This window comes from Ahaetulla prasina, chromosome 7 (genome assembly GCF_028640845.1).
Source record: "Ahaetulla prasina isolate Xishuangbanna chromosome 7, ASM2864084v1, whole genome shotgun sequence".
In the NCBI taxonomy this organism is placed as follows: Eukaryota; Metazoa; Chordata; class Lepidosauria; order Squamata; family Colubridae; genus Ahaetulla; species Ahaetulla prasina.
Window position 1 is genome coordinate 2,925,705 of NC_080545.1, and position 21,142 is coordinate 2,946,846.

A 21,142-nucleotide genomic window follows, 5' to 3' on the forward strand; every position below is an offset into this window, starting at 1 on the left:
CCTTCCTAAACCGGAGGAAAATGCAATAAACCATTAATTTAGCTTCTCGCCTCTGTCATCACTCTGGTTGGCGTATAAGATAAAACAGTGAAATCCACAAAATAGATATCAGATTAAGAGATATCAGATTGCTTTTGAATGATTAGGATGTATTTATCTTTGATTTGTATGGGGGAAGTTAGGATTTGAGAAGAAGGGGAGGATTATAATTTGTGTCAGGGAAAATTTAGCGAATGATTGTTTTTTTCTTTTGAACTATACCTTGTGTTTGTTCTGGGAAGTGTGGGGGAGGGGAGGAGGGTGGTTTTGGAGCGGGGAGGATAGAGTGGGGGGGAGGGGGAGGAAAGGGGGGTGAAAATTTTTGTAAAAACTTTTTCAATTAAAAAAAAAGATAAAACAGTGAAATGCAAATAAATTATCCAAATGGTATCTCCTAATCCTCAGTTTCCCTAGACATATGTCCGTCGACTGTCGAGCCTTATGAAGAATCAGAATCCCAAATCTCTTTTTTGGTTCTTTTATCAAGCAACCGCACTTCTGTGAATGCTGTTATGTACAGATAGTTCCCGACTTACAAAAGTTCATTTAGTGACCGTTCGAAGTTATGAAGGCACCGGAAAAAGTGACTTACGACCGTTTTTCAGAGTTACGACCTTTGCAGCATCCGCATGGTCACGGGATCAAAATTCAGACTGTGGGCAACCTGCTTCACATTTATGACGGTTTCAGTGTCCCGGAGTCCCGTGACCCCCTTTTGTGACCTTCCGACAAGCAACAGTCAATGGGGCAACCAGATTCACTTAACGACCGGGTGGTGGTGGTGGTGGTGACTAACTTATCAATTGCAGGGCTTCGCTTAGCGACGGTGGCGAGAAAGGTTGTAAAAGGGGGCAAAACTCACTTCAACGAATGTCCCGCTTAGCGACGGAAGTTTTGCGTCCAACTGTGGTCGTAAGTCGAGGACTACCTGTATGGATGCCAAAGGGTTTCTGCAGCAGAACGTACAACCTCCAGCCCTGTTGGTTATCTAAAGCAGGGGTCCCCAACCTTGGCAACTTCAAGCCTGGAGGACTTCAACTCCCAGAATTCAAAGCAAAGCTGGCTGGGGAATTCTGGGAGTTGAAGTCCACCAGGCTCAAAGTTGCCAAGGTTGGGGACCCCTGCTCTAAAGAACATCAGGCAGACCGTAGGCTGGTTTGACAGAAGGGGAACATATACAGGGACCTCAATTCTTACCTGGCAGCATACTAAAAAAATGAAGAGGGTGATAGCTGTCCATAAAACTTTCTCTCGGAACTGAATCTGCAACAGAATAAAACCAAGTTAACCAACCAGCGACTGTTTAGGATAGCAAGATGAAGAAAAGAACCGCATCTCCAGGTCTATGGAGAGTCTCGGTCATCCAGGTCACGGGTGTCCCAAAGGTGTTTTTTTTTTTTTCAAGAGGTAACTGGACTTTCTGGTTATTTCTTTGGAAGACGTTTCGCTTCTCATCCAAGGAGCTTCTTCGGTTCTGACTGAATGGTGGGGAACGGAAGGGTTTTTGCTCCTTGCAGGCAGCTGGTTATTTGCATCTTTTTAGAGGGTCGTTGAGGCCACTTGGAGATTTATTCTGTGTCATCAGATAAATGACCGTGTCATCATTTTGGATGGAGAAGACAGCTGGTTTGAAAGAGGGGTCCAAGAGGCCCTCTATGTCCAAATTGAGCAGCCCTCTCTCGACAGAGGGGGAGGGATACCACATCATCTATCTCCAGTCTACCACACAGTCCTTTCAGCAGTTCCAAGAAGGCTCCACACCCATTTGCACCACTCAGGTGACTCTGAAGGCACAGAAAAACCTCCAGGGGACCTTAACGGCTCTCTAAAAGGATGCAAAGGACCAGTTCTGCTGGCAAGAAGTAGTATAAAAAAAACCTTCCATTCCCCACCTTCACCAGGTGAAGAAGCTTCTATACTCCTGTCGTGTCCCACTCCTCCGCTGACGGCCGGGTCAGGGAAATCCGAATCAGGCGTGCCTCTGCAGCTCTGCCAAAGTCCTAGCAAAGTTCTCAAGGCAGGCAGGAGACCAGAAAGTGACTTCAGCAAGATAAGGTAGACTTTGCCTGACTCAGAGAATGCCAGAAAGCAGATCCTTTATATAGGCCATGGGGTGTGGCTCCATGACTCAGCACTTATCCAGGCCTGCCCCTCCCTTCCTTCTGACGACGACGCCTATCAATTCTCCTGAAGCGAGGGTCACTCCAGTCGGCAGCTGTTGGTAATTGACCTCTCTCAGGCTCACATGCTGTGGGGGAGGGGTCTAGTTGCTCCGTTTGCCTGGGCATGGAGGCAGGGCTGGGGGCTGGAGGCACTTCTTCTTCTTCGGCCTGTCTGGGCATGGAGCCAGCGCTGGGGCCAGGAGGCATGCTAGGACATTCCTCAGCGTTCGGAAGCAGATAAGAAGGCCCCGGCTGCGGGGACAGCAGATGAGGCACAACAACTCCTTGCAGACAGCTGGTTATTTGCATTCTTTTAGAAACCCAAATTGCAGACCCTCTGAAAGGATGCAAATGACCAGCTGTTTGCAAGGAGTATCAATCCTTCCATTCCCCACTATCCAGTTAGAGCTGAAAAAGCTTCTTGGATGAGAAGGGAAACGTCTTCAGAGAAAAACCAGAAAGTCCAGCTGCCTCCTGAAAAAAGCACCTTTGGGACAACCAGGACCTGGATGACGAAGAATCTCTACAGACTTTTAGCCATACAATTTCGGATGGACACCCTTGGAATGGTGTGGGAGTAGGAACGGATTTCCAGAGGGGGAAAAAAATTGCAGACTACAGGAACCATTTGCACCACTCAGGTGACCCTGAGCACACAGGTAAACTTCCAAGTGGCCTCAATGATCCTCTAAAAAGATGCAAATGACCAGTTGTATCTGCAAGGAGTATAAATCCTTCCCTTCCCCACCATCCAGTCAGAGGTGAAGAAGCTTCTTGGATGAGAAGTAAAACATCTTCAAAAAGAAAAACCAAAAGTCCACTTGCCTCTTCAAAAAAAGCAACCTTGGGACAACTACATTGCCATGTTATAATATTCATAAAATGAACTTGTACTTAAATTATATGGAATTACCAGATATTGTATAGATACCAAATAGGTTCAAAAAGTAAGGCCAATACTTTCTTTTTTATACTTTCACAAGTACACAGAGTCAAAAGGAAGAACGGATAGAAGAGAATATTTGTAGCTCAGGATTGAATTTTGGCTTCCTTGGTCCATTCTCTGAGCTTGGTTTTATTCTATTTTTCTTGCAGACTTTTCATTACCCAACTAAGTAACACCATCAGTGCTAGAAGAGAATGGGGCTTGCTCTCTATCAATAGTGCAAACCCTACTCGCTTCTGCACTGATAGTGTTACCTACTTCGGTAATGAGATATCTGCAAGAATACAACCAAGCTCGGAGAACACCAAGGACTTCAAAAGAAACTATTTAACAGCTTCCCTCTCTTACTGCTGGGATACTTAAGTCCTTTTTTTCCATGCATGACTAAAGGGAAATACTTCATCCAATGGTCTTCATGGATGTTTAGCTAAATCTGTTTGCACACGCACTCGGAAATAAGTCTCGGCCAAATAAGCAGCATTTACGTTCAGACATGCTTTGAACATCATGTACCCAAATTTCCACAATCTCACTTTTGATATTTGAAAATTACAGACAGGACTCAAATTTCCCACGTCTTCTTTTCACAACCTGATTTTCTAGAATTTTAGACTTAAAATGCCTTCCGTGAATCTTGCAGAAGCAAAGTCACTTACTTTTCTCTCAGGCTTCTGGATTTCAGGTAAAACAGCGCAGAAGGGCTTAATGAGTTCCAGAAATTTGACTGTTAAAGGAAAAAGAAAAAAAAAAGGCACGATTATACGTTATGGCAATAATAGAAGTGAGAATAAAAGTACAGAACGTGCGAAGTATTGATTTGTCGAGAGAACTTGTCTGTTTAACTGCCTGCAAATATTTGTCTCGCTTTCATGGTAAAAAAAACAGGACTGTGTCAATTCTGAACATCATCTGGAAGAACTCACAGATAAGTCCTCGACTTACGATCCCAACGGAGCCTCAGATTTTTGTTGCTAAGGTCACAAAGGGGGAATCACATGACACTGCGACCGTCATAAATATGAATCGGTTGTCAAGCATCTGAATGTAAATCACGTGACTGTGGGGATGCTGCAATGGTCATAAGTGTGAAAAATGGTCATAAGTCACTTTTTTCGGTGCCGTTGTTACTTCGGTCACTAAACGAACTGTTGTAAGTCAAGGATTACCTGTATAAGAAATGGTCTTTTGTTCAAATATATACTGTATTTTTTGGAGTATACGACGCACGGGAGTATAAGACGCACCTTAGTTTTTGGGGAGGAAAATAAGAAAAAAGCTGATTGGCAGATGGATCGCCTCCCGGAATACCCCCAATCAGCTGTTCCCAGAGGTGAATCTTAGCAACAGGTTCCTTGGTTGTGAACTCTGTGCCTTGCTTTTTTTTTTTTCTGCCTTTGAAACTTCTGAAACTCCATTTCAGAAAAAAACTTTTTTCTGCCTCTGAAAGCCTCCAAAACAGAACTTCAGAAAAAAAGCCTCTGAAGCTCTGTTTGGGAGCTTCTTTTCTGAAGCTTCTTTCAGCCTCTGAAATCTCCATTTGAGAAGCTGGCGCACCCAGATTTTCACCCTCTTTTTGGGGGAAAAAAGGTGCATTTTATACTCCAAAAAATACGGGTATATACGCACGCAAGAAAGGTTGTATCACTAGCAGTTAAATGGTGTTTTATGATTAGTCACATCCAAAGCAATTCTCTCATTTTATTACCGTTTCCCCGAAAATAAGACCTCCCCTGATAATAAGCCCAATCGGGCGTTGGAGTGCATGTGCTAAAATAAGCCCCCCCCCCAAAATAAGCCCTTCCCGAAAATATTTAAACGCATGCGCAGCGGGTCCCCGCCATTTCCTCTGGTTAGGGTTAGGGAGACAGAGCTGGAAATCGGATAAGACAGCAAGAGGAGTCCCGTCTTGCTCCAGGCGCCCCAAAATAATAAGACCTCCCTGAACATAAGGCCAAGTGCTTATTTTGGGGTTCAAAAAATATAAGACAGGGTCTTATTTTCGGGGAAACACAGTATTTCTTTTTTCCTTACTTACCCAACTAAATATTTCTGCACTAATTGTCCCTCTTGCCAGAACAGTTACATAGAGATCTGTGCATTTATGGACGGTGTTTCCCGAAAGCTTACGAGCCAAAATAATTGCTAGCTTTAAGTAACAAATACTTAAGTGCAATCTTATTGTTATTTCTACGGCAAAGCAAACTTTTCCTAATCTTATTTCAGCTTTGAGGAAAGATAAAACAAAGGCAAGAGTATTTTGTTTGAAGAATTGAGGGGCCCAACAGAGGCTGGAAATGAGAACTCCTACAACCCATAATTATCGGTTGCAGTTTTTTGGATTCTGGTTAACTCCAGTTTACCTCCCCCATGTTGAATTGGCCTTCATAGTTAACGCCAAAGAATGTCCTGCATTTAAGAAGCACCCATTATCTCTAGATAAGACCCTGCAACATCCACACATTTATAAAAGGAGACATGTTTTCCTAAGGCCACTCGTGCAACTACAAATCCGTGCAATCCTTTGGTTTACAGTGAGTTGTGTACATCTCTACCAGACAGACACCTGAGATATTTCCCACTGGCAAAGTTCACTCAGACGTGACACCTTGTAATAACCATGTTTATCATCATCAGAAGCTGAGCAAATGAGAGAGCTGCTTTTACTTCGTCCTATTTTGCATTCCTCTCAGAGCCTAGCAACAGCAAGGGGAACCAGCCATGCTCAGGTAGGAGAGGAGGGAAGGGCAAAAAAAAGGAAGGAAAGAAGAAGGGAAAGGAGAAGAAGAGAAAGAAGAAGGGAGAGATGGAGGGAGGGAGGAAGGAGAGGGAGCGAAGAAGGAAGGAAACTGAGAGGAAAGAAAGGAGGAAGGGAGCAAGGGAAGTAGAGGGAAGAAGAAGGGAGAGGAAGAGAGGAAAGAAGGGAGGGATGGAGGGAGGGAGGAAGGAAGAGAGGAAAGAAGGGAGGAAGGCAACTGTACTCCCAGGTATCTCTCAGCCTAGCTCTCCATGTCAATACCAGGTACTTATGCAACCTACATTGGGGCGGGGGACAGGACCAAGCAACCCCCAACAAGCCACAATCATTGCAGGGGCTCCTCAAATATCAGCAATGTACTGTATGGTGGGGGGCTAAGGGGAAGAGCTTCAACTTTACAACCCCACAAGCAGCCGATTCCACCCTGCAACATCCTGGGGTCCCCCAGACACCCCTTCCTCTCTCCTCCCTCTCTTCTCCTTCCTTCTTCCCTCTCCCTCTTTTCATCTCTCCTCCTTCCATTTTCCCCTCCCTCCTCCTTCTTCGCATTCTCCTTTTTCCTCCTCCTTCGTTTTCCTCTCCAGTTCTCCCTCCCTCCTCCCTCCCTCTTTTCTTTTCGTTCCTTTCCTCCCTTTTTCTCCTTCCTCCTCCTCCTCCTTTTTCATCTTTCCCTCCCTCCTTCCATTTTCCCCCTCCCTCCTTCTTCGCATTCCGTCCTTTTCCCCCTTTTCCTTCTTCCTTCCCATTCCCTTTATTTCCCACTTTTCCCCTCCCTCCTTCGTCTTCTTCCTTCCTTCCTATTCCTTCTTTTTTCACCTTCTTCCTCCCTCTTGTTCATCTCTCCCTCTTCGCATTCCCTCTTTTTCTCCCTTCCCATTCCCTCCTTTCTTTCCCCTTTTCCCCTCACTGCCTCCTCCTTCTTCCTTCCTTCCCATTCCTTCCTTCCTTTTCTTCCTCCTTCGCATTCCCTCTTTTCTCCTTCCTTCCTTTTCTTCCTCCTTCCCATTCCCTTTTCCCTCCCTCCTCCCTCCTTCTTACTTCCTTCCTTCCTTTTCTCCTTCCTTCCCATTCATTTTCTTTCCTTCCTTTCTTCCTCCTTCTTGCATTCCCTCCTCCTTTCTTCCTCCTTCCATTCCCTTTCTTTCCTTTTCCCTCCCTCCTCCTTCTTCTTCCTTCCTTCCTTTTTCTCCTTCCTTCCCATTCATTTTCTTTCCTTCCCTTTTTCTTCCTCCTTCCCATTCCCCCTTTTCCCCTCCCTCCCTCCCTCCTTCTTACTTCCTTCCTTCCTTTTTCTCCTTCCTTCCCATTCACTTTCTTTCCTTCCCTTTTTCTTCCTCCTTCTTCGCATTCCCTCCCTCCTTTCTTCCTCCTTCCCATTCCCTTTCTTTCCCCTTTTCCCCTCCCTCCCTCCTTCTTCTTCCTTCCTTCCTTTTTCTCCTTCCTTCCCATTCATTTTCTTTCCTTCCCTTTTTCTTCCTCCTTCCCATTCCCCCTTTTCCCCTCCCTCCTTCTTACTTCCTTCCTTCCTTTTTCTCCTTCCTTCCCATTCACTTTCTTTCCTTCCCTTTTTCTTCCTCCTTCTTCGCCTTCCCTCCCTCCTTTCTTCCTCCTTCCCTTCCCTCCTCTTTCCCCTTTTCCCCTCCCTCCCTCCCTCCTTCTTCTTCCTTCCTTCCTTTTTCTCCTTCCTTCCCATTCATTTTCTTTCCTTCCCTTTTTCTTCCTCCTTCCCATTCCCTTTTCCCTCCCTCCTCCCTCCTTCTTACTTCCTTCCTTTTTCTCCTTCCTTCCCATTCACTTTCTTTCCTTCCCTTTTTCTTCCTCCTTCCTCCCATTCCCTCCCTCCTTTCTTCCTCCTTCCCATTCCCTCCTTTCTTTCCCCTTTTCCCCTCCCTCCCTCCCTCCTTCTTCTTCCTTCCTTCCTTCCTTTTTCTTCCTCCTCCTTCCCATTCCCTCCTCCCTTCTTTCCCTTCCTTTTTTCCTCCCTCCCCTCCTGAGGGGACCCAGAGCCGAGGATGATGCGGGGCCCCCAATGAGGACCGGTGAGGAGGAGGAGGAGGAGGGGGCGACCGGCCGCTGCCCCCCCACACACACCGGAGCCCCCCGCCCCCCACCGGCCCCTCCACTCACTGCCCATGCTGGCTGAGGCGGGTTCCGGCCGGGCCGGGCTCCCCGGGGCTGGCAGGCAGACAGGCGGCTGCGGCGTCTCCCCTTCCCCGCCTCCGGCCTCCTCGGCGCTCCGGAGGCTGCCGGCCTCCGCCCACGTGACCCGTGACGTCTTAAGCGGCGCGACGAACGGGACGCCGGCGCGCCTCCCCTCCCCCGCTTAGAAGGCGCGCGGACCGAACCAACGACGCCCAAGCGCGGGGGTGGTGGTGGTGGTGGTTGGAGACTCATCCAAACCCGTCCCCCCCCCCGACTTCCGCCCTGGATGGGCCGTTCCTCTCTCCCCTCTGGCAAGCGCCGCAGCGCAGTGCAGGCGGCGCTCGACTTACGACCCTTCGCTTAGTGACCGCCGCGAGCCCTTTTGCAAGCGGGCAGCGCGGACAGGCGGTCCTACAACTTGCAGCGGTTCGTTTAGTGACCGACGTTACAACGGCACTGAAAAAAAGCGACTTGGGACCGTTTTTCACACTTACGACCATTGCAGCATTCCACCCCCCCCATGGTCACGTGATCAAAATCCAGACATTTGGCAACCGACTCACTTTATGACGGATGGGGTGTCCTCAGGGTCACGTGATCCCCTTTGGTGACCTTCTGACCAGCAAAGTCAACGGGGGGGGGGGAAGGGGGGGAGCCGGATTCACTTAACGACCGGGTTAATAACTCAACAACTGCAGCGACTCGCTTTAACGACTGCGGCCAGAAAGGTCGCAAAACGGGACAAAAGCTCACTGAACAAGTGTCTCGCTTTGCAGCAGAAATCTGGGGCTCCATTGTGGGCGTTAAATCGAGGACCACCTGCGCTGTGCCTGGCTGGGGATGATGGGAGGGGGTGTCCAGCCCCTTTGGAGCCCAGCCAGGTGTGAATCTTGAGGAAGGTATGGACGGAAGGAAGGAAGGAAGGAAGGGCTGCATCAGAAGAAGACTGCGTAGCATCGAAGGCGTTTTTTTAAAAAATAAATGAATATTTGCAGAGAGTCTTGGGTGGGTCTTCCTGCCCATCTCTGAATTCTTCACCCGATTGCATCCAGTTTTTACAATTTTAATTTTATTTTCTCAGCATAGAGGTGTCAGCTGTGTTTGTTTCATTCATTCATCCATCCATCCATATGTAAGGTTCATTTATTAATATGTCTAAGCTCATAACTGCCAAGTCTTTAAGAGACTTAAACAGAGGCTTGAGTAAAATAGCAAAATAGTAAAAATAATAAAGTATTTTTACTATTTGCTTTGCTGGCTGGGGGATTCTGGGAGTTGAAGTCCGCCAGGCCGAAAGTTGCCAAGGTTGGAGACCTCTGGTGTACACCATTTCTGACAGATGGCAGTCCAGTCTCTTCTTCTGAAGGCAAGCTATGTTCATACACACACACACACACACACAACCATCCACACATACACATCCATCCGTCTGTCCGTCCATCCATCCATCCATCCATCCACACACATCCCCCCCCTCCATCCATCCATCCATCCATCCATCCATCCTTCTGTCCAATCCATCTCCCTTGAGTGGCTTGCAAACTTAAAAATGCATATCAACAAACAGCAAAAAAACAACAACAACAACAGAGACAAAACCCTGGAGAAACACATTACATCAAATTAAATGTAACCACAACATGTAGAATATTATCTCTAGAAAGTGCCTCTATCTTTTTGCCCTGAAATGTAATGGTTTTTTAAAAAAAAAATTATTGTGATCTGGTGGGAGTAAACTTCTCCTCCGTTTATAAAGATAAAACATATTTTTTTATCTATTTTTGAGCCTGAGAAAACAAAACCACCTGGCAAATAACTTTTTTGTTTGTTTGTTTGCCCTTGGCTGCAAATTCGGCAGGCAGTCTTATCTTTGATATTTATGGCCTTCCTGGTATTTACAACCTGGTGCCTAAAGCGAGTCTAAAAAGATCAAAAAACTGAGCTTTAAATATAAATCAGCAAAACTGGGAAGAAAGATTGTTTTCTGATTGTTTTGTGGTTTTTATGCACTGGTGGGAAGGCCGTAAATAAATAAATTCAGGAAGGGAGCCATCGAAGCGACTCTACTTCGGAAGCAAACTTATAATGCCAGCACTGCAAATATTCTTGCTTTTCTCCAGTATATGTTTAGACTGCAGGTAATTCTCGACTTACTATCACTTGTTTAGTGACTGTTTGAGGTTACAACGGCAACAGGAGTGAAAGGCTCCCAGTTCGGACCGGATCGTCCGATCCATTAGCGATGGCGGCGGGTGATTCGGAGAACCGGTAGCAAAAATCCCTGCCACCCCCCGCCCCAGCTGAGCTGCACGATCATCAGAGGGTTTTTTTTTACTTTTAGTGGCAGAAAAAAATGCTCTTAAAAGTTAAAAAAAAGCCTCTGATGATCCCGCGGCTCAGCTGGGATCGTCAGAGCCTTTTAAAAGCATTTTTTTACAATCTCTTCGGTCGAAGAGGTTGTAAAAAAAAAAGCTTTTGAAAAGCTCCTCTGGTGATCCCAGCTGAGTTGCCTGATCACCAGAACCTTTTAAAAGCATTTTTTTACAACTTCTTCAGCCGAAGACGTTGTAGAAAAAATGCTTTTAAAAGTTAAAAAAAGAAAAAAGTTGGCCACGCCCCCCAGTCACATTACCCCCACCACCAAGCCACGCCCACAGAACTGGTAGTAACAAATTTTACATTTCACCCCTGAACAGCACCTCATATGCATGTAGTCCTTGACTCACAACAGTTCATTTAGTGACCATTCAGAGTTACGGCATTGGAAAAAAGTGACTTAGGACCATGTTTCACACTTATGACCGTTGCAGCCTCCCCGTGGTCACACATGATCAAAATGCAGATGCTTGGCACTTTGACTCACATTTATGACGGTTGCAATGTCCCGGGGTCACATGATCCCCTTTTGATGAGCGACGGGAAAGCCCGATTCGCTTAACAACTGGGTGACTCACTGAGCAACCGCTGTGATTCACGTAACCATTGTGGCAAGAAAAGTCGTTAAAAAGGGGCAAAACTCACGAAACGAATGTCTCACTTAACGGAAGTTTTGAGCTCAGTTGAGGTCATAAGTAAAATACAGGTTGTAATACCTGTATTTTTATGCTCACAGGACAAAAAAGAAAAAAAGACGATAGACTGTAGGGCAACTTTTCTGCTTATCAGTTAGACATAAAAAAACCCAGCTTTTTATTATTAAAATAAGAGAAAGATTCAAGGCTCTATGTAATTTTGATTTTACAGTTTTATTACAGTGCTGTGCCTTGATATTCAAGGCCATGTCTTTGCTTCCCTCTGAAAAAGAGTTACAGCAGCAACAGTAAAAATCAGTTTTTCTTCAAGCAGAAAACAAGAGAGCCATCTGTCAAGGATGCCTTAATTTGGAACGGGAGTTGCATTTAGTGGCAATTTTCAATTCAAAAACTGGGTCCAAACAGCACTTTACTCCACAGATAGATTTATTTGCCCTGGTAGCTTTTTCCTCCTATCCAAACTTAAAATCATCCTTGAGAAATTTACTTCCGGCCCCAAATCAGCAGAGATACCACGAGTTCCAGGATAAGATCTTTCAAGGCAATAAAGAAATAGAAAATGCGTTTTGGGGAACGCCATACATGTTGCTTTGGAACCGTGAAAAGATTTGAAAAGAAATCAATTGTCAACAGTTCCTAAAACGTTGTATGCAGTTAAGGCAGGGGTCTGCAAACTTGGCTCTTTTAAGACTTGTGGACTTTGCTGGCTGAGGAACTCTGGGAGTTGAAGTCCACAAGTCTTAAAAGAGCCAAGTTTGCAGACCCCTGAGTTAAGGCATTCAAAGCAAACCAAATGAAAGAGGAAAAATAATATTTTACACTCCCATTATTTCATAATACAGAATATCAATTTAATCCCGTTTTAGAGATGTGAGAACCGAACGTGCTATAATTCATCAAACAATTGCAGTTTTCAATTTATTTTTTCTCTTTTTCAAATCTTCTCCCCCTCCCCACAAAAAAAATCTGTGTATGTGGTTGATAAGACTCAACGTTGACTAGATGGCAAAAAAAAACAACACCTTTCATAATCCATTTCATAGCAAAGTTGATGCTGAAAATATTTCTACTTTGTATTTCTACTTGTACCATGAATGGAAAATCTGTCTGGCTTCATATTTAAGTACATCATAAAATGAATTTAAGGCTAGCACACAGCACCCAGATATATAGAAGACGTTAATTTGTACATAAAAATTAATTTTTTTCCTGACGAGAATTGTTTAGCAACATTATTCCACTGTCTGGAATCCAAAATGCCATAACCCAGATTTAATTTTTTACTTGCATAAAGTAGGCCTATGTAGCTTTTGGAAGATGGTTAAATGCACCCATATAACAGGGCTTGTTTTAGTAATCAGAGCTATGTGTAAAATAATCCCTGTGTATTTAAAAATTCCCTGATTTACTGTGGTTTACAAATACTTAACATTGTTGTCAAAGGCAAATCAACTGTAATAAATACTCTATCCTGTAGTCTCAGAAAAACTACTTTAAGAAATTCTTTGAGAAATTCATCCTGGGACATTTTTTTAAAAACGGAAAATAAAATTAAAATTAAATCTTGCAGTTTGTTTTGTAATGCCGCAGGAAAGCCAGCAAGCAAGTTCTCTCCAGCTGCGTTGCAATACAATTTAAGAACTTCTATAACAATCATTGTACTAATGAAAAACGTTGGTCTGTTCGCCACGCTCACCCATAGGTGCAAAGGCGGAGAAATGTAAACAGGTTCAAATCCCAGGTATTTCCCTTGGCAGTATTTGACATCTGTTCTGCTGCAGGAAAAGGAAGAGGAAAGCTCCCGTTTTATATCTCCGGTTCGGCCAAATTCATTGCGGCAGCATGTTAGACCTCAAGAGTAAAAGAGTCTTTTTAAGTTTCAGATTTTTGGCTTTCCAGGCCTCGTTGTTAACAGCAAAAGTCCCACGGTGGGTTAAGCAAATGTTTCGGTGAGGAGGTTTTGCTGCTGTTTCTGGTGCAGAACTCCGATGCCCACGGCGGGAGCTGGTAAGGCAGGTCGGCTGACAAGGCAGAGCTGGGAGGAAGCCCAAAAGAGGCAACGTTAGACCCTGATCCCTTTTCTCAACCGGAGTTAAAGAGACGCTGGAGATTCAGGTTGTAATTCTGCAGCCAGCTTCTCAGATAGATAGATAGATAGATAGATAGATAGATAGATAGATAGATAGATAGATAGATAGATAGATAGATAGATAGATAGATAGATAGACAGACAGACAGACAGATAGATAGGATAGATAAATAGATAGGAAGGAAGGAAGGAAGGAAGGAAGGAAGGTAGGAAGGTAGGTAGGTAGATAGAGATTAGACAGATAGATAGCTAGATAGATTAGATAGATAGACAGACAGACAGACAGACAGATAGGATAGATAAATAGGAAGGAAGGAAGGAAGGAAGGAAGGAAGGAAGGTAGGTAGAGATTAGACAGATAGATAAATAGATAGATAGATTAGATAGATAGATAGATAGATAGATAGATAGATAGATAGATAGATAGATAGATAGATAGATAGATAGGAAGGTAGGTAGGTAGGTAGGTAGGTAGGTAGGTAGGTAGATTCTCTAATTCTAATTCTCTAATTCTAATTCTAATTCTAAATCTATTCAATTCTAATTCTAATTCTAATTCTAAATCTAAATCTAAATCTAAATCTAAATCTAAATCTAAATCTAAATCTAAATCTAAATCTAAATCTAAATCTAAATCTAAATCTAAATCTAAATCTAAACCTGTTCTGTTCTGTTCTTATATTCTGTTCTGTTCTGTTCTATTATTTCTATTGTAATGTTTTGATCGCTTTGTGCTTTTTGGGGGGGGGGGTGGATTTTTCTTTTCAGTTTTGTATTTTGCATTTTAACTTTGTCTTGAACAAAGTAAAAATATATATATATATAAAAAAAGAAATCCAGAAATGTTTACCTTACAAGCCAGTTGCTTTTCAAACCTTGGGGACACAAATGTCCAGGGCCCCATGTTCTGAGGTTCTTCTTGACTCCAAACAAAAGCTGCAGAACAAGAGAGAAGATTTGAAAGTTCACCTAGCCCAAAACTTATATTTGCCAAGTCAGAAATGGATTGAGTGAGTTTTGCCCCGTTTTACGACTTTTCTCGCCACATTTCATGTTAAGTGAATCCCCGCCATTGTTAAGTGAGCCACACGGTCGTTCCCTTTGCTTGTTGGAAGGTCGCCAAAGGGGATCGCGTGACCCTACGACCGTCGTAAATATGAGTCGGGTGTCAAGCATCCGAATGTACATCAACGTGGCCGCGGGGATGCGGCAACGGTCGTAAGTGTGAAAAACGGTCACAAGTCAATTTTTTTTTCACCGACGTAAGAGTCTTCTAACCTTTGGCGTTAGTGAACTTGTTCATCTCTTGTCGCAGAGCTTCGAGAGGGAAAGGACACAATTCTTCTAACCTCACAATGGCAGTGTTGTGCTTCTTCTCTTCAAGCAGCTCTCGGTGTTTGGCCAGAGTGTAATAATGTTTGCCAGAACAGAGAATCACCTTGCTGACACTAAGGAGAAGAAATAACAGAATTATTTCAAACGCAGAGAGCCAAGGAAACCAACCAACCAACCAACCAATCAGAATAGAGCTGGAAGGGACCTTGGAGGTCTTCTAGTCCAGCCCCTTGCTCAAGGAGACCTTATACCAGTAGTGAAATCTAAATTTCTTTCCTACTGGTTCTGTGGGTGTGGCTTGGCGGGCGTGGGGTCATGTGACTGGGCGGGCGTGGCTATGTAACCATGTGACTGGAGGATCAAAAGACAGAAACTCGCTAACAATGTCCTGCTGGAGCAGGGTTGGACTAGATGACCTGCGGGTCCCTTCCAGCCCTGGATTATCCTGTGAAGCGGCGTCTAGTGCCAGGTTTGTAGTCCTTCCTTTCTTCCTCTCCTTTTTCTTTCTTTCCCTCCCTCCCTCCCTTCTTTCTTTCTTTCTTTCTCTCTATCTCTCTTTCTTTCAAAAACAGATCCCGCATTTTTTGCCTACACCCCGTTTTTGGATTCCCTGAAGCCTGCTGGGAGCAAAAACGGACCCCCCCACTCCCGTTAAAAAAAAGGCTCCGACAATCACACACCACAGTTGTGATCCTCGGAGGATTTTTTTTTACCTTTTAAAATAGCATTTTTTTTTAATAACCGCTCGGGCGAATAGGTTGTGAAAAAATGCTTTTAAAAGGCTAAAAAAAAAGGCTCTGACGATCACAACTGTGGCACGCGATCGTCGGAGCCTTTTTTTTTTAACCTTTTAAAAGCAGGAAGTAACAACACCCAGGACTGGTGGGCAGAGCCTTGCACCGCCATCGCTACCACTGCTCCGAACCACCTGCCACAAATCGCTACCGGATCACCTGATCTGGTCCGAACCGGGAGCATTTCACCCCTACCTTATACTATTTCAGACAAGTGACTGTCCAATCTGTTCTTGAAAACCTCCATTGTTGGAGCACCCACAGCTTCTGGTGGCAAGCTGTTCCACTGACTAATTATCCTCACTGTTAGGAAGTTTCTTCCGAATTCCAAGTTGCTTCTCTCCTGGATGAGTTTCCACCTGTTGCTTCTTGTCCTGCCTTTAGGTGCTTTGGAGAATAGGTTGACCCCCTTCCTCTTTGTGGCAGCCCCTCAAATCCTGGAAGACTGCTATCATGTCACCCCTAGTTCTCCTTTTCATTAGACTGGCCAAACCCAAATCCTGCAACCGTTCTTATTTTGTCTCCAGGCCTTTAATCATCTTAGTTGCTCTGTTTTGCACTTTCTCCAAAGTCTCAACATTTGTTCTGTAATTTGTTCTGTGACCAAAACTCGATGCAGTTATTCCAGGTGTGGCCTTACTAAAGATTTATAAAGCAGGACTAATACCAATACATGCAAATTTTCACTGTTCGGGAAAGGCAGCTCCTAAAATATATTAAAATATCAAACCTCGTTTCAGAAATCTGTTTCTTTATGCGTATCTTTCTCCTCAACTACGTTTGAACTGTAGGCCGTCCTCGATTTACGACCGGAACAGAACCTGCTCATTGTGGTTATAAGTCAGGACGATGGTAAAAGTCGATCTGCCTGGGTTGGACCTGATTTTACAATGTTTTGTTTTTGTTTCGCAGTGGTCATAAAGTGAACCCTGCTTGTTAAATGAATTCAGTCATTAAGCGAACACAGTCATTAAATGAACCCGCTGTTTACTGGTTTATTGGGGTTTTAATCCCATAAGATGCTCAGAGGCGTCATTAACTCCCTCTGGGGCTTCGTCAACTCCCCGATCTCAAGTCCTTCCGCCGCGAGCTGAAGACGTTGCTGTTTCGAAGAGCAGGACTAGCCTGAATGTAGTTTTTAAATTGGGATTTTTAAAAAAAGGGGTTTTAATGAGGTTTTAAATTTGTATTTAAAAGTTAAGAGCATCAGTTGAATTTAACTATCTATTCTTTAGCTGTTTTTTATCTATTATATGTTTTCTGTTGTTTTTTGTCTGTGAACCGCCCTGAGTCCTTCGGGAGATGGGCGGTATACAAATATAATAAATAATAATAATAATAATAATAATTAAGTTGGGTGGGGGAATCATATAAATTTTCTAAGCAAAATGAATGTACCAATGAATGGATCGATCGATGGATCGATCGATCAATCAAATCAAATCAAATCAACCAAACTAAACAACCAAGTTACCTTTTAGGATCTACTGTTGAATCACCGATGACAGGTTTGAACGTGGTTCCAGGGGCCAATTCAAGTAAGCCTGACACGGCAGTCTAGGCAACGAATAAGATGGGGAAATGTATAAATATATAAATATTATATACAGGTAGCCCTCGGCTTACAAAAGTTCGTTTAATGACCGTTCAAAGTTACAACCGCACTGACCATTGTGACTTAAGTTATTCAAGTCCCGCCACGGCCCCGTTTTCGTAAAGGAATGAAAAGATAAATAGCACCAACCACACCAGGGAGTCATTCTACGCACAGGTAAGCGAAGGAGAGTTTTGGGCGACACCACAATGAGGGGCTTCCGGAAGTTTCGAACCATCTGCCTCCGAAGTAAATGGAAATATTGCGCCGGGGTGGTTGGATGGACCACGGCCATATTTACGTGGTCACCGTCGATCCCTTCCTCTGAGCTGTCGCACATCTGTGGGAAAAAGAAAACCACGAGATTTGACCAACTCTTTAAAATAAGGGTCTCCATCCTTGGCCGCTTTAAGACTTGTGGACTTCGACTCCCAGAATTCTCTCTGAATTTTCTCAGAATTTCTGGCTCCTCCCACGCCGGCTGAGGAATTCTGGGAGTCGGAGTCCACAAAGCTTAAAGTGGCCCAGGTTGGAGATCCTTGCTTTAAAACGTGTCCTTTATGGGATTCAGAATACAGGAAGTCCTCGATATACAACCATTTGTTTAGTGACCGCTCGAAGTTACAACGGCACCGAAAAAAAGTGACTTGGGACCCTTCTTCACAGTTATGACCGCTGCAGCATCCCCAGGGTCACGTGATTCCCAAATTCAGACGCTTGGCGGACTGGTTCATACTTATGACGGTTGCAGTGTCCCAGGCTCAGGCGATCGATCCCCTTTTGCGACCTTCGGACGAGCAACGTCAGAAGGGGGGGGAAAACCAGATTCACTTAACAACGGCGGCAAGAAAGGTCGTAAAACGGGGCAAAACTCGTGTCTCCCTTAGCAACGTAAACTCTGGGCTTGATTTTGGTCGTAAGTCGAGGACAACCTGTCCAATGAATAAACACAGGGATGGGAGATATTTAAGGAGGGGTTTTGGGGGTTTGTCTGATTTTTGGCAAATCTGAAGAAAGAGGGTCACGAACTCTGGATGGCAGATGTTGCCTCAGGCTACCTGCAAGAATCGTTCGACCCGACAAGAAGAATGTTCCGGGCCAGCCCCGTCATAGCCGTGAGGAAGGAGAACCACCAGTCCGCTCTGCAGGAGCCACTTGGCTTCTCCTGTAGAGGAGAAGTTATCCAATGTCAATAATGATGACTTACAATGATTTGCTTCGCTGCCATTTCCACATATTGAAGCAAACCCCTCTCCCTTCTAGCACTGATGATGTTACCTAGTTGGGTCATGAAACGTCTGCAAGAAAACCACCAAGCTCAGAGAGCACCAAAGACCCTCACAGTTCTCCTCCTCCCCCCCAAGCTCCACAGTTCATTCTAATACTGATGATGTTAGCTAGTTGGGTCATGAAACGTCTCCCAGAAAGCAACCAAGTTCGGAGAGGACCAAGGATCCTTCGTTTCTATCCTGAGCTTCAAATATTCTCCTTTATCAGAACCGTAATTCTATTTTCTATCCCAACAGACCTCCGAGTCTCACCTCCAGAGATAAACGTATCGAAGATGATCTGGGCTCCGTTGAAGAAATCCCCAAACTGAGCCTCCCATATGGGCAACAGGTTGGGGCTGTCGATACTCATCCCGTACTCAAAGCCCAGCACTGCTTCTTCGGATAGGGGGCTGTTGCTCACCTAAGGGAGACAGCAGAATGGGAAACGGTGTAATTGCAGGAAATAGGCCCCTCTCTCTCTCATTAAGAAATAATTGTTGAAGCTTATGGATAGATGGATGGATGGATGGATGGATGGATGGAAGAAAGGACGGAAGGACATGGAGGTATGAATGACACAATGGATGGGAGGGTGGGGGGAGGAAGAGAGAAGGAAGGAGAAAAGGAAGGAGGGAAGGAAGGAAAGAAAGAAGGGCCATAGATGGATGGATGGTTGGATGGAAGGATGGATGGAAGGAAGGACAGAAGGACATGGAGGGATGGATGATTAAATGATGGATGGAAGGATGAGGGGGAGGAAGAGAGAAGGAAGGAGAAAAGAAAGGAGGGAAGGAAGGAAGGAAAGAAGGGCCATGGATGGATGGATGGAAGGAAGGAAGGAAGGAAGGAGGGAAGGATGGAAGGACATGGAGGGATGGATGACACGGTGGATGGAAGGAGGGGGGAGGAAGGGAGAAGGAAGGAGAAAAGGAAGGAAGGAAGGAAGGAAGGAAAGAAAGAAGGACATGGATGGATGGATGGATGGATGGATGGAAGAAAGGATGGAAGGACATGGAGGTATGAATGACACAATGGATGGGAGGGTGGGGGGAGGAAGAGAGAAGGAAGGAGAAAAGGAAGGAGGGAAGGAAGGAAAGAAAGAAGGGCCATAGATGGATGGATGGATGGATGGAAGGATGGATGGAAGGAAGGATAGAAGGACATGGATGGATGATTAAATGATGGATGGAAGGATGAGGGGAGGAAGAGAGAGGAAGAAAGGAAGGAGGGAGGGAGGAGGAGGAGGAAGGAAGGAAGGAAGGAAGGAAGGAAGGAAGGAAGGAAGGAAGGAAGGAAAGAAAGAAAGAAAGAAAGAAAGAAAGACGGACATGGATGGATGGATGGATGGACGGATGGAAGGACGCGGAGGTATGGATGACACAATGGATGGGAGGGGGGAGGAAGACAGAGGAAAGAGAAAAGGAAGGAAGGAAAGAAAGAAAGAAAGAAAGAAAGAAAGAAAGAAAGAAAGACGGACATGGATGGATGGATGGATGGACGGATGGAAGGACGCGGAGGTATGGATGACACAATGGATGGGAGGGGGGAGGAAGACAGAGGAAAGAGAAAAGGAAGGAGGGAAGGAAGGAAAGAAGGAAAGAAAGAAAGAAGGGCCATGGATGGATGGATGGATGGAAGGAAGGAAGGAAGGAAGGAAGGATAGAAGGACATGGAGGGATGGATGATTAAATGATGGATGGAAGGATGAGGGGAGGAAGAGAAGGAAGAAAGGAAGGAGGGGAGGAAGGAAGGAAGGAAGGAAGGAAGGAAGGAAGGAAGGAAGGAAGGAAAGAAAGAAGAAAGAAAGAAAGAAAGAAGGACATGGATGGATGGATGGATGGAAGGATGGAAGGACGGAGGTATGGATGACACAATGGATGGATGGATGGATGGAAGGAAGGAAGGAAGGAAGGAAGGAAGGAAGGAAGGAGGGAAGGACATGGAGGGATGGATGACACGGTGGATGGAAGGATGGATGGATGGATGGGTGGAATGGATGACACTGATGGATGGAGGGATGGAAGGAAGGTGATGGATGGATGGAAGAAAGGAAGGGTTACTGCAGAAAGAGGAGGATCTAACCAGATATATATTTGTCTGGAACATTCATATGAGACTTAAAACCTACAAGCATAAAATTTCATTCTCAATTTTTATGACATAGAAATTGTTATCCCTATCTACAACTTGACACTTTCATAGATTTAAAAATCTAATGTCCGTGTCTCTGTGTGCCTCTTACATATGTGTAAGTATGTATCTCTTTCTGTATTTTCTTTCTGCAGATTTGCTTATTATACACTTCTACGAAAGCGAAGCCCATTTTGTGTCCAAGGCAGTCCTGATGGGGCTAAATATGGAGCCGCGCACAGTAAGAAAAAACAAAACAAAACCTGTGCGCCTTTAGCACATTGCATTGACCCGAGCCACATCAGAGGAAACCACATCCTTCATCTCACAGTGTTGGTTGTGTTAAGGAGTCTTCCCTTGTTGTTATAACTCTGCTTTTCACGTGGAATTTCAAGAATGTAATTCTTATAGATAACAAGGATGGAGTATGAATCTCTCGACTCCTCCGACTCCTCCTCCTCTCCCTTTCTCTTCTCTCTCTTTTCCTCTTTCTTCTCTTCTTCTCTCTTCCTGTTTTTCTTTCTCTTCTTCTCTCTTTCCCTTTCTCTCTCTTCTTCTCTTCTTTTCTCTCTCTCCCTTTCTCTCTTTTTCTCTTCTTTCTCTTCTTCTCTCTTTCCCTTTCTTTTTCTCTTCTCTCTCTCCCTTTCTCTTCTTCTCTCTCTCTCTTCCCAGTCTCTCTCTCTCTTTTTTCTCTCTCTTTCTCTTTCCCTCTCTCTTCTCGCACTCTCTCTCTCTCTCTCTCTGTGTATCATCTTAAACTTTGTGGAATGCAAGTCTGATGAGCAGTGTGAAAAGCAAATTACAACACAATATTCTCGAGTGTTCTCAAGAGACCAAGCTAACGTGTGACAAC

At 44.7% G+C, this 21,142-nt stretch overlaps 2 protein-coding genes across 4 annotated transcripts in view; both read right to left on the minus strand.

Annotated features, from left to right (window-relative positions):
- SEC61A2 (SEC61 translocon subunit alpha 2) overlaps nucleotides 1–8,186 on the minus strand; it is a 33,161-nt gene extending 24,975 nt beyond the window's left edge. For both annotated transcript variants that reach the window (XM_058190760.1, XM_058190759.1), the window contains exons 1-3: nucleotides 8,030–8,186; nucleotides 3,804–3,871; nucleotides 1,237–1,302 (exon numbers count right to left, since the gene is read on the minus strand). In XM_058190760.1, coding sequence (XP_058046743.1) covers nucleotides 1,237–1,302; nucleotides 3,804–3,871; nucleotides 8,030–8,036 — 141 coding nt within the window. In that variant the 5' untranslated portion in view covers nucleotides 8,037–8,186. The remainder of the gene's footprint in view (nucleotides 1–1,236; nucleotides 1,303–3,803; nucleotides 3,872–8,029) is intronic.
- Nucleotides 8,187–11,264: 3,078 nt separating this feature from the next.
- The window catches only part of DHTKD1 (dehydrogenase E1 and transketolase domain containing 1), a 29,272-nt gene continuing 19,394 nt past the window's right edge, over nucleotides 11,265–21,142 (minus strand). For both annotated transcript variants that reach the window (XM_058190958.1, XM_058190959.1), the window contains exons 11-17: nucleotides 18,430–18,580; nucleotides 17,947–18,053; nucleotides 17,064–17,228; nucleotides 16,769–16,851; nucleotides 14,444–14,613; nucleotides 14,016–14,101; nucleotides 11,265–13,111 (exon numbers count right to left, since the gene is read on the minus strand). In XM_058190958.1, the coding sequence (XP_058046941.1) occupies nucleotides 13,010–13,111; nucleotides 14,016–14,101; nucleotides 14,444–14,613; nucleotides 16,769–16,851; nucleotides 17,064–17,228; nucleotides 17,947–18,053; nucleotides 18,430–18,580 (864 nt within the window). In that variant the 3' untranslated portion in view covers nucleotides 11,265–13,009. The remainder of the gene's footprint in view (nucleotides 13,112–14,015; nucleotides 14,102–14,443; nucleotides 14,614–16,768; nucleotides 16,852–17,063; nucleotides 17,229–17,946; nucleotides 18,054–18,429; nucleotides 18,581–21,142) is intronic.